Source organism: Podarcis muralis, chromosome 2 (assembly GCF_964188315.1).
Source record: "Podarcis muralis chromosome 2, rPodMur119.hap1.1, whole genome shotgun sequence".
In the NCBI taxonomy this organism is placed as follows: Eukaryota; Metazoa; Chordata; class Lepidosauria; order Squamata; family Lacertidae; genus Podarcis; species Podarcis muralis.
Window position 1 is genome coordinate 41,216,763 of NC_135656.1, and position 15,886 is coordinate 41,232,648.

Genomic DNA, 15,886 nt, shown 5'->3' on the forward strand with positions numbered 1-15,886 from the left:
GTAGCATAAATCCTAAAAAAAGTAATAACTTATTGGTGTAGAACTGGATTACCCTAGTATAGGATTTCAGTACCTTTATTTTAGGGTTTGTAGAGCCTCTGACAAATACCTTGACTTGTTGAAACATTGGACTTGTCAGATAGAGCTATGACCCGATCTGAAACAGAGGGGGCCTGTCCTGTGGGTTTCCTGAATAAGTTAGATATTCTTGTTTCATACTGAACTTGACTGCCTGTCAAACATGTATACACAATGTATTTATCTGCTCTTGTCCTCTGCTCTTTTGTGTGCCTCCAGCTATGTTGAAAGTGGTATCCTCAGTACTGCAGTTTGGTAACATTTCCTTCAAGAAAGAGCGAAACACCGACCAGGCATCTATGCCGGAAAATACGGGTAGATATATTTACAAGCACGGTAGACTTGATTTTAGTCTATTTTCCTCATCAGTGATTGATATCTGCATAGATGCTTGCAAAGAAACAGCTCCCTCTGTATCAAGGATAGCCAATGTGGTGCCATTCAGACGTTGAAGACTGCAGCTCCCATCAGCCCCAAGAAGCACGGCCAGGGATAGTGGGAGTTGCAGCTCACATCATCCTGCACCATGTTGGTTACGCCTGCAATATAGAGGCAGCTGTGGTTGTAGCGATAAGTCCTAGCCTTCAGGTACTAAGAAACTGGTACTCTTCACACATCTTGTGTTTTGTTCCCCCCACCCCCAAACCTACTAAATACTGCAGAATCCCTGAGACTATGTTGAGGTATTTCCTCTTTGAAAAAGTATTTGAACTCTAACCTCATTAAGAGCTTTATCAGCAAAGTCTTTAAAACTCCCAAGTAAAATGGTATGTGCAGTTGAATCGGTTTATTTTTCTTGGGTCTATACAGTGATTATGCTGCCAGGGACAGTGATTCTGGAGCCAAACACGACTTTTTGGAGAATTGGAGACCATAAATGCTAAGTTTAGAAAATCTGATCATTCAAGTGACAGGGTGGTATGCCTGGGACTGACTTTATAATTTAATACTATCCGTGTGTAATCTTCCTCTTAATCATTGGGGGGGGGGGGGGGGGGAGAATCCTGACACAAGTAGGAATTTTCTCACGTTCTTAGTTCACTTTTGTATTCTCTGTGACAAGGATCATCTGTATCATTCAGCCCTTTGTGCTTAAGTGGATTTCTTAAGGGAACTTGTTAATACATAGAATAGTGTGTGACTGGCTTTGTCATCAGAGTGGGTTCATTATCCCCCCCCCCCCGGAGCGCTGATTTAATACTGGTTAAAATGTATGCTGTGACATGTATGAAGCGCAACTATATTTAATATGTATTTCCTGAATCTACAGAGTTTCAGTGATAATTTTATTATATGCTAATACAGAGTTTTATTATATGCAAACCCAGGCACACGTTCCTGGGGAATGAATGCTAGAATTGTGAACTTATTGCATTGGTTGTTTGGAAGGCTTCACTTGTTGAGTTGCAGAGCTTACTTATCGCCCTACCTTTCATTAATGTGAAGCACAGTGGTACCTTGGAAGTCGAACGGAATCCTTTCCGGAAGTTTTGGAAACAAAGGCTCGGCTTCCGATTGGCTGCAGGAAGCCCCTGTAGCCAATCAGAAGCCTGTTGGACGTTCACGTTCCAAAGAGCATTCTCAAACCGGAACACTCACTTCTGGGTTTGCGGCGTTCGGGAGCCAAAACGGACAAGTACCAAGGTGTTTGGGATCCAAGGTACAAATGTACTGGTGTTACTCCTTGAGTGATTTTCAATTGGTGTTCTAGGAAATGCTGAGATTCCTCATTGATAGAATCAGTAATGGTGGAAAAACTTCCTTGAAGGTCAATTTGTCCACCATTGCCAGTGTTCCCCTGCAACATGTAGCTGCAGGGCAGTGGCTGGATGTGTGCTAGGGTGTACCCTTGGTTCATGTAGGGTAGTACAAAGGCTCATTAAGCCTATATGAACTGAGTTGGCAGTCTAGAACATTCACTGGAGTCCTCTGCAATACACAGGGGGTACATTGTCAAACAAGTTGACTTGGAAAGTGTTCCTTAACATTAGGAACTGTGGGAAATGCTTTTTGGGGGACACTTATTCAGTGTTAAAACCAGTTGTTGAGGTTCTGATAACTGATTGCATTGTTTGTATTTGTAGTTGCACAGAAACTCTGCCACCTGTTGGGGATGAATGTAATGGAATTTACTCGAGCAATACTCACTCCACGCATTAAAGTTGGCAGGGACTACGTCCAGAAAGCACAAACCAAAGAACAAGTAAGCTCTGTGATGCCAAATGTTGAATCTTATTCCACCCAAAGTAGCCACCAATTTCCGGCCAGCAAACATTCTCACCATTTCTCTTTGCCCTGGGGGGTGGTTAAATATCCTGTGTGTTTGCATATGAGGCCTCGGGTTTCACCTGGAGCCCAAAAACTGCTGACAAGTTAGTTCTGGCATTTCAAATGTGCCTGGATCCCCATCAGTGCCTCTCGGTTGAGCTTCAGCATTGGAGTTCCAAGTAAGGAGACAAGTACACTGAGCATCGGTACACTGGGTGCAGTGGTTGATCAGTGAGATACAGTTTGATGTGTGTGTGTCTGTAGAAAAACTAGAAAGCCACATAATGGCTGGCCTTCTGTGTCTAGGTGGTACAACATTCAAGCTTAGATCTTAATTAGAATATGACATTTATACTCCTTTGGGAGGAAGGGTGGGATATAAATAAAATAACTATATCTAGGAAATAGCATGTTCATTATCTTTCTATTAGAAATAGTAACTGTGTTAAACTTAGTATTTCTATTTTCTTACAACTTCTTCCAAATTCTCGTTCAAATTTTCAGGCAGACTTTGCTGTGGAGGCATTGGCGAAAGCCACCTACGAACGCCTTTTCCGCTGGCTTGTTCACCGCATTAACAAAGCTCTGGATAGGACCAAGCGACAGGGAGCTTCTTTCATCGGAATCCTGGATATTGCTGGATTTGAAATCTTTGAGGTATTTAGACAAATGAAAGAAATCTCCAGTACTTACTAGATTGAGAGATTTTTGTAACATATATAAAATAGCATTGCAAAGGATCTGGAAGCTCCAAACTGCAGTATTGAAAGTTCATGGATAAGGTTCTACTCTGCACGTGACCACATTTTTCAGTGGCTTTTCCTGACTTTTAAGCAGTCTTGGTAAGCTCTGAATGAGATGGGGTTTCTGTGTAAGAGATTAGCACGTCTGCCTTATTTCCTTGCTATCATAGAATCATGTGCAAAACTCTCTGCACATTTGGCCAGTTGCTTGTTAAATGGTTTGCCCTGCAAAACTTACATTGTAGTATAACCAATACAAAAGCTTGTAAAACTCTAAAAAGTTAACTTTCTTGATGTTTTCCCCTAGTTGAATTCCTTTGAGCAACTTTGCATCAACTATACCAATGAGAAGCTGCAGCAGTTATTCAACCACACCATGTTTATCTTGGAGCAGGAGGAGTATCAGAGGGAGGGCATAGAGTGGAACTTTATTGACTTTGGACTGGATCTGCAACCCTGTATTGATTTAATTGAAAGACCTGTAAGTTCTCATCCTTGTCCATTTAACAGCTCATAGCTTTCTCAACCAAGATCTCTCTTTGAATGTAAATCATTCCATACACCTTACCGATCCAAGTTTCTTTTTTTGTTTTTCTAGAGGGGCTTCTCTGGGATTTAAGTGTTGAATCAAGAGACATTTCTGTAAAGTGTGCCTGTAGACAAATCCAGCAAGTGCTACCCTCCTGATTTGCATTTGTGGCATTATTATTCTGCTTTTCTAATTACAAACTGATCGGGCAACTTAAAAAGCAAATTTATAATAAACAAAACCTAGCCAGAAAAATGTGTTATGAACTGAAATTCAGAATGATGTTCTTACAGGCAATACATGCCTCACTGGATCTGATTAATAAGGCGCTGGTAACTTGGAACATGCCCAAATGTACTCTAGGCTTGCTTATGTCACACATTATTTTGTGAGCTAACTGAATGGTAGGGAACCCTGACTTTCAATGTCACTGAGCTCTGTTTCTTTTCCTGTTTCTCGTCCTATACCTTTAATAGCTCTTACTTCGGTTCTGATAATTTTGATTACATTTCAGGTAGCTCTGTGTTGCTATGAGACATCCTGTGAGGCAAAGCATCAAGTTGGTTGAACTTGATGCTTTAGAATTCTTGATATGCTTGTATCTTGTTCCCTTCTTGTATCTGATTTCAAAATCAGCTAACTTGGGGGAGGGATCTACTGCCATTAGTCACATATGTCCACTTGTATCTCCCGTTGAAATGCGAATATGGATCTTATTTTTGCATAAGCACGTGCTCTGCTTCGGCTGTGTTGCTCAGGTGCAACTGTATGGTGAAAGGAATATCAAATGAGGGGAGGTGAGAACAGAATAGATTCTTTTAATAAAACATTTGTTTATGTACTAATCCTTGCTAGGCCAACCCCCCTGGTGTTCTTGCTCTCCTGGATGAAGAGTGCTGGTTCCCCAAAGCAACTGACAAGACATTTGTGGAAAAACTGGTCCAGGAACAAGGAACCCATTCCAAATTCCAAAAGCCTCGGCAGCTGAAGGACAAGGCAGACTTCTGCATAATTCATTATGCAGGAAGGGTAAGCATGAAATGCTATATATGGTTTCTTCAGCATTTATCAGTGTGTCCCGTTTGTGGGACTTCTGAGAGGCTACAGGAGCCTGTGTATCTTGCTGTTTGAGAATAAGTTCGGCCTCCTGAGTCTGGTCATCAGGTAGGATTGGAGAGTGAAATATGTTGCTTCCAAACTCTGGTGCCCATTTTGATTCCATGCAAGATACTTCACGTGCTGCAGTATGGTGGAACCTCGGGTTACATGCGCTTCAGGTTACATACGCTTCAGGTTACAGGCTCCGCTAACCCAGAAATAGTGCTTCAGGTTAAGAACTTTGCTTCAGGGTGGGATAATTTTAATAAATAAGAATAAGAATAATGTTTTTTAAAAAAGATAATAACCCTACAATTGGTTGGGGGGGAGGCATTTTCTCAATAGTAGCCTACCGCCATGTAAACACTGGGAAGTTGTGATCTCTCAAATGAGTTTGAAAGACTTATGTGTCACTTGCAGCAGAGGGAGAGTCTGGAAAGTATCATGTTAAGTGGATCCACTGTACACATAAAAACCCTGTTCAGACAACCCACCTCATGCATTCAGTGTGACGGAAAAGTTGTACCTGCTATCCATACACCCTTGACAGTGTGGTACATTCAGTGTTAGTCTGAAAAGGGAGTTCAGTAAGTGTGTGCAGAGGTTCTTCACAATTTCAGCACTCCTTAAATGTCAATCACATATGAGGAGATGTAACTCATCTTCCCTTAAAAACAAAAAACAGGTTGGGAAGGTTGGCAGTATTTGCTGTTTACGCCACTTGCTTAATTCCAGGTGGACTACAAGGCAGATGAGTGGCTTATGAAGAATATGGACCCTCTGAATGACAACGTGGCTACGCTTCTACACCAGTCTTCAGACAAATTTGTGGCAGAGCTTTGGAAGGATGGTAAGAATCTGCTCCTAATCGATATAAGATGAGCTGGTAAATCCTGGTGGGTGAGTTGGGGCCTTCTCTGCAAAGCTTACACATGAATCCTTCATGGGTTAGTGCAATTCCTCTGATACTCCTGCCAGCAGTGACAGCAGGAGGGTTTGAAGTGCCGCTGCAGTATCAATTAATTTACTTGCACATGTGTCATTATGGGCTGATTGCACTTCCATACATCAAGCTACTTAGCTGCAAGTGTGTTTTGAGTAGACTCTTTTCGTAGTCATTTAGGATAGTTTGAAAGTCTGTGTTGTGACTAAATGTCTCTCAATCTTTCATGACAGCTAAAAGTACTGAAGCTGCTGTTTTAGTTATCAGCAATGGGTTCAATGGTAAAACAGGACAGTAAACTAAGAATTTTGAATAATCAAAGTTTAAATAGCTCTTTATCATAATAGTACATTAAGTATTTTTCTTGCATTGTTAATTTTGTGTGTGCCTGGTATGGCGGAACATAAGCTTTCTTAACCAAAAACACTTCTTAAAAACTTGGTTGCATTGCTTGGAGTGCTTCCAAGACGGTGTTATAATTTAGTATCCTTTTAACGCCTGCTTAACTCTTAGCTTCACATTAGCTTAATTTAGGAAGAGATCTGATGGATTACACCAAAAGACATTCTTAATCCTGGATCCCTGTGTTCCATAGTGACCAAACAGATGCCTATGGGAAAGCACAAACCAGACATAAGGGCAAAAGCTATTGCTCGCCAGTAACTCTGCCATCTACCTTTGAAGACCCACAGAGGTTTGGACTTCCCAACTATTGACTATCAGACTCCAAAGTCGGCTTTCTGCAGTGATAAATTGTTCAACCAATCTAGCAAGTTTGGAGATACTTCATATCACCTGATTGGTGGGAACTCTGTACCTGTTCCTTGGAAAGAAAAAAATAGAATGCTCCATCTAAAAGCAGAGTATTGTTTTCCTTCCAAAAGTGTTTGCAAAGCCCCTTGAGCAGCACTTCCCAGGCATCTGACAACCAGCTGATTCCTGGGTACTTAGAAAGTGGATTTTCTACAGATACATAAAATATATCAAGGCGGCTGACAGCATAAAATACAATAAAATCTAGAAACATCTATAAAACATAATTTAAAACATCAGTAGATACTGGTTGGTTTAAAAAAGAAATGCATGTTGGGAAGGCCTGTCCAGAAAATACGGCTTTCAAGGGGTTTTTCAAAGAAGGGGAGGACTGGTCCCTGCCAAACCCCTACAGGCCTGTAATGAAGGCCTACCAAACCTAAGGCCTGTGAGGAACCACCAGGATCTCGGGGCGTGAGGTGGTGTATAAGGGACCAGATGGTCATTGAGGTACTTTGGGCCCAAGTTGATTTTGGCTTTGTGAGCTAACACAAGAACCTTGAACCTAGCCTGCTAGCAAAATTAGCCACAAATCAAGATGGTCAGCTTTCCTTATGTAGGGGACATGCTTAAGGCCTCTGGTAAATTTGGTTGCCATTGTTCTGCATCGTTTTCAGGTCTACAAACAGCCTTTTAAAGATATAGTTACCAGCTGCACTATGCAAGTGTGGCCCATCATAGATTTATACAATGGTCCAATATTAGCAGTTTTATTTCCTCGCTAAGGTCAACTTCAGTGAAGCAAAGTAAACATGCTAAAGACGGAAGAAATGCTTTTGAGGTTTTATGGAGCCAGGTTTCAAGAATGTGTAATGACTATGATAAATGCTCATCTGGGAATATTGAAAATGCCTTGGAGCAGGGACCGTGCGTGGATTGTGAGAAGGGGGCATTTCCACATCTGTCATAAGTTAAGTTGTAAACTTAGTAGAAGGTGTGCCTGTGGGCTTATTGCTTCACAGTCCATAAATAGTTTCTCTCAGTGCTTTTTTTCTGGGGGGGACGCAGGGGTACGCATACCCCTAAACATTTTGTGAATCTAAGTTTAGCCTCATTGAGGTGCAGTATTTCAATATGAGTAGGAAAATGAGAGTACCCCTAAACATTTTTTAAGGAAAAAAGCACTGGATTATCTATCAAAGAGGCTGTGAACCAGCCCCAAAGTATGCATGAACACAACAATTGTTCCATTTCAGAACATTTTTTCAGTAAACAGTTCCTTGTTGTGAAAGATGGAATCACTGTCATGTTTCCTTGTAAATCTATAGTCTGACACCTGCCTTTATGTTCACTGTTTGGGCCCTGAAATCAACACACTCTGCTGAAGATCCATCATTACACCATAGCGATCTGTTATGCACTTTGTTTAAGCTTGCTTGCAATTCAAAATTGTCTTCTCTTTACTAACTAGACTGTCTTGTGTATCTGCTCTTTGTTCTTGCCCTTTCTGTGCCATAGAGATTCACAATTTTCAGAGAGCTTCTTTCTATGACAATGTTACTGGTCTTCCTGATACACCAGGTGAATGAATGAAAAACAAAAATAATAATATAGGCCTCCTAAAAGCAGGACTTGAATCTGTAGGAAAAACATTTTTTTGCTTGTTAGGCAAGCATGAACTTTCATTTCATCCTAACCTTAGTGTTACCTCCACAAGGCAAATGTTCTTGTGCACATACCTATTTAGTTGCTGCTGCATACATAGAGTCTCATTTTTTGTACTGCACTTCTAGAGGCTTTGCAAGTGAGTAGCTGCATTTGAAACACAGGCTTGCTTCTCCAACATAGCCGGATGACTTTGGGTATTTGAAATTAGGAGTCTCAGTACTCTGGTTCGGTATGATTTGTACTTGTTAATGTCTGTATACAATTTTTTTAAAATTGCAGTCAAAGCAAGTTTTCTTTATACAACTTGCTGCGCTGGCATTAAATGGCATGTTGAATGTTTATTATTTCAGAAGCTGCTAAAAATTAGTATCATTGCTATTAAATGCCTATATTTTGAATGATAGCTTATGAGGGAAGTCCGTCAGTACTTGGGCCAAGTAAACAAATTCTGCCAGGGGTATATGCTGCCCATTAATCTGCAGGAGCACTTCTAAACTTGAAGCAAATCTCAGTTAGGCTGCACTCCTAAGCAGACTTACAAGGAACTAAGCCCAGTTGATTGCAGTGGAATTTACTTCTGAGTAAACCTATAAGATTACCCCATTAGCAAAACTGTATGTATTTTGGTAGACTTTAAAGCTGCTCTTTAGTTGTCTTTGTTTTTCACTAAAAGTATTTTATGGAGCCTGCTTTGGCATCTTAGTAGATTTTTACTGCCACCATTACGTGTCTGGTCATGTCTTTGTTGTAAGCTAAAATACATAAGCAGGGAATTTATGTATCTCCATGGGTGTATCTAAGTTAATCATATTGATGTAGTTTCAAAATGAAGCATGTTGCTTTTTCCTAAGTGAATCTGCTCTCGTGCGCTGCTTCCTTGATCGCTAGAGGGGACTGATTTCTACTCCTGATAGAAAAAAATGTATTTTGTGAAATACATGGTTGTGCAAATCCTTAAGCATATGGCCCATATTCACTTAAACTTGGGAGGTTGGTTACAGTTTGGCTCTTCCTTCATTGGAGGATGCAGCATGCATTGCTCTCTCATTAGTAAATACTGTGACGTAATTTTATGCATACTTAATTGAAGTAGACATGGCAGTAGTTTTAGCTGCAGGATTCTTGAACTTCAAAGTACTACGACGTGCCACTTGGTCGGTATAAGCAGCATGGCCAGGTTGTCTAAATTTTATTTGTCTAGGGACACAGGGGAAAGGACTCCCTGAACCTAGTATGAATTTCAACATTTTAGGCTGAGGTGCTTTTGGTCTAACTGGGAAGAAGATGTTAGATTCCTGGTGCAATGACTAGGTTAATTAGCAAGATCTTAGGTTGAAGATTTTAATGTGTTGTTTCCTAGGAATACTCAGTACTGTGGCTGTCCTGAGATGTGTTTATTTGCATTTCTCTTTTGCTAACTGACCAAAACATAATCTCTGCACCCCCTATCCTCCTGCTCCAAATGTGTGCTTGGTTCCTCATGCCTTTAGAGTTTGGTTTATTTATATAATCCATAGAGGAAAACAATATAGAAAATCCTTTCCCTTCTGTTGCTCAAAAAAAGTAAAGAGCTTTACAGAAGCTTTATCATTGTCACATACACAGTGGATATCTCAGGTGTACTGATATATTTGCTATGACATACCCACAGAATTGCACTTCATACGATGTGGTAAAGGGAATGTCAGTGGTGAAACAAAATGGCCTAATTATTTCTCCCTTCCCCCCCTTTTCTATGGGAATATTATTCCATGTTTTCTTCAAGTTAAGCAGAAGTTGTTGGCAGGCTGATCATGGTTTGTTCCTAGCGAAGTTTGATACATGCCGTCATTTGCATTTTTTGGCTCTATTGTAAACCTTCCCACATATTCACTCACATTATTTGCAGCTTCTTGGTCTAAAATTCCTTTTACGTATGAAAAGGGAATGGCTTTTGGTGCGTAAAGCCGTGACTTGTGCTTTGTAGTGCATAATGGCAAAAGCTACAATGTTCTGCCTGGTGTGTTGCTTTCAATCCTGCTGCTTCCATATGTACGTAGATTGCTTTGCCATAGTAGGCAGCACCTTCCACCGTTTGTCGCGCAGAGCATTTGTCGAACCTTTTATCTCTCGTGCGCTGCTCTGTTTCCTGAATCCGCTTAATTCGGTGTTCTTGTTGCCTGCAGTGGACCGCATTGTGGGGCTGGATCAAGTCACTGGGATAACGGAGACAGCGTTTGGCTCCACTTACAAGACCAAGAAGGGCATGTTCCGTACCGTGGGGCAGCTATACAAGGAGTCCCTCACCAAACTGATGGCCACGCTGCGAAATACTAACCCAAATTTTGTCCGCTGCATCATTCCAAACCATGAAAAGAGGGTATGTGTTCATTTCAAACGTTAAAATGTGCATCTAATTTTTCCTTCCCAGTCACTAATACTTGTTAGGAGCGACCTACTCTCGAGTAGGACCCTGGTAGAGACACATGCCCAACTGGCATGTTCTCTCCCTCCTGGTCGGTTGTTCGGGAGCTTCAAAAGCTTTCTCCAACCCGAACATCACAGCGACTAATGCCAAAAGGCATTAGCACACTTAGGGATCCGCAGAGTATTCGCAGTTTGCATAACAGAACTCAGTAGCTCAGCATTTTGGCTAATCTACGTTTATTTACATATAATACACTTGGAGCATTCTGACTTAGCTCCATCCTCTTTCTCATCTGACAGCAGAGAGAGAGAACAAAGGAACACAGTAACACAAAACATCTTGTCTCCATCACTTCCCACACTGTGGAATGAAAACATACACCATCATGTGATAGACAACAATCCCATGACTGCAGACACGTGGAATGAATCTCCAGCAATACTATTGACATTTGATGTATTTGTTGACATGATAGGGTTTGGAGTTCATGTTTTGCACAAGTATTCAGAACCCCACTTCATCCTTGTGAGTGGTTAGTTCCTTTAGCTAGGTAAGGCTAAAAGCCAGAAGGGTGATTACAAGGAGCTGCTAGTACTGTCCTGTAACAGAGCTTTTCCTCTGCCTTTAGGCTGGAAAGCTGGATCCGCACCTCGTTCTAGATCAGCTTCGCTGCAACGGTGTCTTGGAAGGAATAAGGATTTGTCGGCAAGGATTTCCAAACAGGATAGTGTTCCAAGAATTTAGACAGAGGTACTATAATAACTAGATTTGGCTTTTACTGCAGAATGCATGTTTAGAGTTACATCATTTCAGGTGGTTAAACCCAGTCTTCCCCTCATTATAACTTTCTGTCATTAGTCAAGCGTAGCAGGGGGATTAAATGAAAATTGGTGCCTGTACATTTTGATCAGAGCTTCACTGGTTGTTTTCTTATTGATTGGTAGATATGAGATCCTGACTCCTAATGCAATTCCTAAGGGATTTATGGATGGGAAGCAGGCTTGTGAACGCATGGTAAGTCATTCAGTAGCAATCTAACATTGCTAAAAACCATTATCTTCTTTGCCTTATAAATTTTGAAACAAATGGGTTTTGGATATTTGTGCAGATCAGAGCATTAGAGCTGGACCCCAACTTGTATAGAATTGGACAGAGCAAGATTTTTTTCCGAGCTGGTGTTCTGGCACACCTAGAGGAAGAAAGGGATCTGAAGATCACAGACATCATCATCTTCTTCCAGGCAGTCTGCAGGGGATACCTTGCCAGGAAGTAAGTGTTTATAGTAATCTTAGCAGACGCTTATATTTGAAGTGCAGATTTTGTGGAAATGTTCAGTTAGCTTAATCAAAAGCACTGAATTTACAGACAGATGCATAGTTATTTCACTGCTAAAAAGCTTGAGAAGCAGCCTGGTGGAATATGTTTATTGCCAGGATAAAAAAAAAGCATAAGTATTGCCCCCTTGCACTTGAATATAGCTTTGGAAATGCTTTGATGTAGCTGTTAAAATGCAAACATTCCCAACTGAAATGGAAAACCTTGGTTTGTGTTCAGGGCTTTTGCTAAGAAACAGCAGCAGCTGAGTGCACTGAAAGTCCTGCAGAGAAATTGTGCTGCCTATTTGAAGCTGCGGCATTGGCAGTGGTGGAGAGTGTTCACAAAGGTAGGTTGTCCACAAAGGTTGGTGGTGGTGATGGTTAGGAATTTTCAGCAGCACGATAGTGGCATGCCTCTTGTGTCATACTTTGCAGGTGAAGCCCCTGCTTCAAGTTACTCGTCAGGAGGAAGAACTTCAGGCTAAGGATGAGGAGCTTCTGAAGGTGAAGGAGAAACAGACAAAGGTAGAAGCAGAACTTGAGGAGATGGAAAGGAAACATCAACAGGTTTGTCTACACAATCTGACCTATGCACAACGTCGACCTTATTCTAAAAGCATGTATGACTTTATTATCTACCTAGGCAAAACCAGCATCTTGACTTTCTGTGGTTAGATACATCTAGCTAGTTTGTGTAGGAACAGAAAGCATATTGTGTGATCAAATAAACACGCGAGGAGTTATAGTGAATACATTTTAATGACTGGCCTGGAGAAGGGGTATGAAGCTGCACAGTGGATCCCTTTTGAAATTGAACTCAATCTTTTCTGGATATATACATATAATCAGAGGCAGATTTAGGGCAGTGTAACTGGTTCCCCCACACTGGGCATGGAGCTGCGAGGGGCGTTGCAACTATGACATAGCACATGTGCGGAACAGAAGGTGAGAGGCAGGGGACACTGGATTTTGGCCTTGCACAGGAAGCCACTGAAATTTGAAAGACCAAAGTATACCCCTGTATGCATACACACCCTCCCTGTATAGTTTCTCTCTACGTATATGGCTACTGATGGCAAAAGTAGTTGGAGGCTGGTATAATGAACAGGAGCCTGGGCTAGATAAAAGAATATATTTCCCCCCTCTTGTTAGTTTATTCCTTCTTGGTTCCATCCTTGAGAACAACTGGAGGAATAGACACAAGATTACAGCAAATAGCATCATTCAAAAGTCTTTCCTTCTGGTAACTGGTTGTCTGTGCATGCTTGTTCTTTCAGCAACTTTTAGGACTGGGTGAGCTATGCAAGATTCTCCCGTAACTATATAATGGTTGTTTTTGACAGTATATTGAAGGAGGATTGACAATACTTTCTTACTGAATTTGCAGCTGTTGGAAGAGAAAAACATTCTTGCAGAGCAGTTGCAAGCAGAGACAGAACTCTTCGCTGAAGCCGAAGAGATGAGAGCCCGTCTGGCTTCCAAGAAGCAAGAGTTAGAAGAAATTCTGCATGATTTAGAATCCAGGGTGGAAGAGGAAGAAGAAAGGAACCAAGTGCTACAGAATGAAAAGAAGAAAATGCAGGCGCACATACAGGTATCTCTTGATGTGTTGATGGCAGGATGATTAGAAAATATGTCTAAATTTTGGTACATTGACTTATCTTTGGTGAGACCACATGAAAACTGTGGGCAAGTTATAATATAGCTGAGCTGAGCTTTCTGTTTTTTAAGGACTTAGAGGAGCAGCTCGATGAGGAAGAAGGTGCTCGGCAGAAGTTGCAGCTGGAGAAGGTAACAGCTGAAGCCAAAATAAAAAAGATGGAAGAAGAGATCTTACTGTTAGAGGACCAAAATTCCAAATTTCTTAAGGTGAGAGCAAATTGTGACACACTCCTTTAGAACTAGTGAATGTGGAAACAATAATGCAATGCGTGAAAAGTGGCTGCTGTGGGAGCCATCTTGTGGCTCCTCAATCTTGTAATCCAGAGAGTAATTGGCATCTGTTTGTGGCTTGGATTTAGGACCCTCCCTGCCCCCCCTCCATAGAGCAAACTCTTGTCATGTGTTGTGCTGCTATCATGCAGTGATGTCATAAGTCATGCAAAAAGGGTGTGTTTTGCTGTTCATTCTGTGAAAGATAGCTTTGATTTAATGGTCATCTTCTACAGTAGCATTCTTCAGCCTTTCCAAGCCCAGGTCCCACCTTTAATCCCAACCTGCATTTGGGGACCTGTTTCTATTTGTATGGCAGTAGTGCTGTTCATCGTGACCTGAACATGCATGAGGGTAGATAGTCACTGGTTTCTACACTTCCTATTTCAGATGCCTCCTAGATTTCATTCTCCCATCTCAAAATCACCATGAGCATTTTGGTCAGGGGGATGACAGCACGTCTCTTCAAGTACTAAATTGCCCCTGACCCAGTACCTCTACCCACAACGGTTCTGTGGAGAAGTCTGCCCCTTTTGAGAATTGTAGCATGTCCAGAGCAACCCCACCTCCAGTACACCTTTCCTTGTCCTTTGCATCCACTGCCCCCCACTGGTGCTCTCTCAGTCCACCATTCCAGCTGGCCCATCCTGGCTCAGAAACTCAGTGTAAACCCTTATACACAGCATCCTTCTCCAAATATATTTGGCACATGTGCTTACCGTAGGAGCTCTCACCTCTCTGCGCACTTGTCAGTTCTACTTCTCCCCTATTTGAACCATTAAAAATATTTCCCCCTCATCCCTGGGGAATGATATGTCCTGAACCAGATGATTTCTGCTGTGCCCTCTACTAAATATATCTGGATGAGCCCCATGTTTTAATTACCTGGAAGTAATTAACAAGGCTTCTTTTCAGCTTACCCTGCACATTTTGCTTTAAAATCTTAGGAGGATCAGTAAAATACGGAGGGGCAATTGAATTGTCCTGTCCTGCAGCCTCAAGCTGTATCTGCAGGACCCATGTCTGTTGCTCTGAGCCCACATATGTACTACCTTTTTCTCAATTAGGAAAAGAAATTAACGGAGGATAGAATTGCAGAGTGTACTTCACAGCTGGCTGAAGAAGAAGAAAAGGCCAAAAACTTAGCTAAACTCAAGAACAAGCAGGAAATGATGATCACAGATCTGGAAGGTTAGCAATTTCAAGATTTGCCATATGAAGGGACTCTTAGTAAAAGTCGAAAGTATGCTAACACTGAACGAAAAACAAGCTTATCACTGCCTTTACATGTATCATTTTCTGGGACCAGAGGTACAATAATAGTCTTCCACAGTGTCAGTTTGGCAGCTATTAGGATTGGGCATTCGGTCAGAAAATATTTGTTTGATCAAGTATTTTTAAAGCACTAACTGTTGGAGGAATGATATTTTAATCAACTGGCTTGTTACAAAATAAAATCTGTGAATTTACAAGTTGACCTACGGTCTGCCTGCTCCCATGTACATGCTTACTACTACAACAACAACAACCCAAATACAATAAAACTCAGAATAAAATAAACAAATCAACAAAATCCCACACAAACCATGAAACAGCCTTCAGAAACCAGCTTCAACACATTTTGGAATGCCTAGGCAGATAAAAAGGTCTTCACCTGGGATTTAAATGAAACAGGTCTGGTGCCAGGCAGGTTTCCCTGGGGAGGGCATTTAATATACAAAGGGCCCCAACCAAGAAAATAGGCAAATGTCAAACAGGGAAGGCAAACTTCATATGGCAGAGGGACTCAGAGGAGGGCTTCTTTCTTAAAAAATAATTTAAAAAAATATATAGTGAAAAGAGAACAAGAATTACAAACTGAATATTTCCCCCCTCTTTTTCCAGAACTCAAAGGCATAGTTCAGATAAAAACCATAGTTCATGCAAGCACTGAAGGGGAAAGAGTCTGAAAAGTTGCTAATATCAATATGAAAGAGAACGCTAATACAAACATACATTGTGGAATGCAGCAGGTGCAGTTTGTCCTGTAGAGTTTTTGTTCGTGTGCTGAATGAATTGCTGCCAGTCTGCTATGAAAGTCTCCCTGCTTCCCCCTCCCCGCTACCTGTATGTAGTTTCTGGGTCAGTTTTTCAGAAAGTGCTATGTCACAA

General features: G+C 41.4%; 1 protein-coding gene across 4 annotated transcripts in view; it reads left to right on the forward strand.

Moving 5' to 3' along the window:
• The window catches only part of MYH10 (myosin heavy chain 10), a 74,564-nt gene that overhangs the window by 36,949 nt on the left and 21,729 nt on the right, over positions 1-15,886 (forward strand). For all 4 annotated transcript variants that reach the window (XM_028717186.2, XM_028717185.2, XM_077924324.1 and 1 more), the window contains 15 exons: positions 298-393; positions 2,163-2,281; positions 2,851-3,003; positions 3,397-3,570; positions 4,474-4,647; positions 5,452-5,566; positions 10,246-10,439; positions 11,116-11,237; positions 11,432-11,501; positions 11,596-11,756; positions 12,042-12,150; positions 12,239-12,370; positions 13,191-13,397; positions 13,535-13,672; positions 14,803-14,926. In XM_028717186.2, coding sequence (XP_028573019.2) covers positions 298-393; positions 2,163-2,281; positions 2,851-3,003; positions 3,397-3,570; positions 4,474-4,647; positions 5,452-5,566; positions 10,246-10,439; positions 11,116-11,237; positions 11,432-11,501; positions 11,596-11,756; positions 12,042-12,150; positions 12,239-12,370; positions 13,191-13,397; positions 13,535-13,672; positions 14,803-14,926 — 2,088 coding nt within the window. The remainder of the gene's footprint in view (positions 1-297; positions 394-2,162; positions 2,282-2,850; positions 3,004-3,396; positions 3,571-4,473; positions 4,648-5,451; positions 5,567-10,245; positions 10,440-11,115; positions 11,238-11,431; positions 11,502-11,595; positions 11,757-12,041; positions 12,151-12,238; positions 12,371-13,190; positions 13,398-13,534; positions 13,673-14,802; positions 14,927-15,886) is intronic.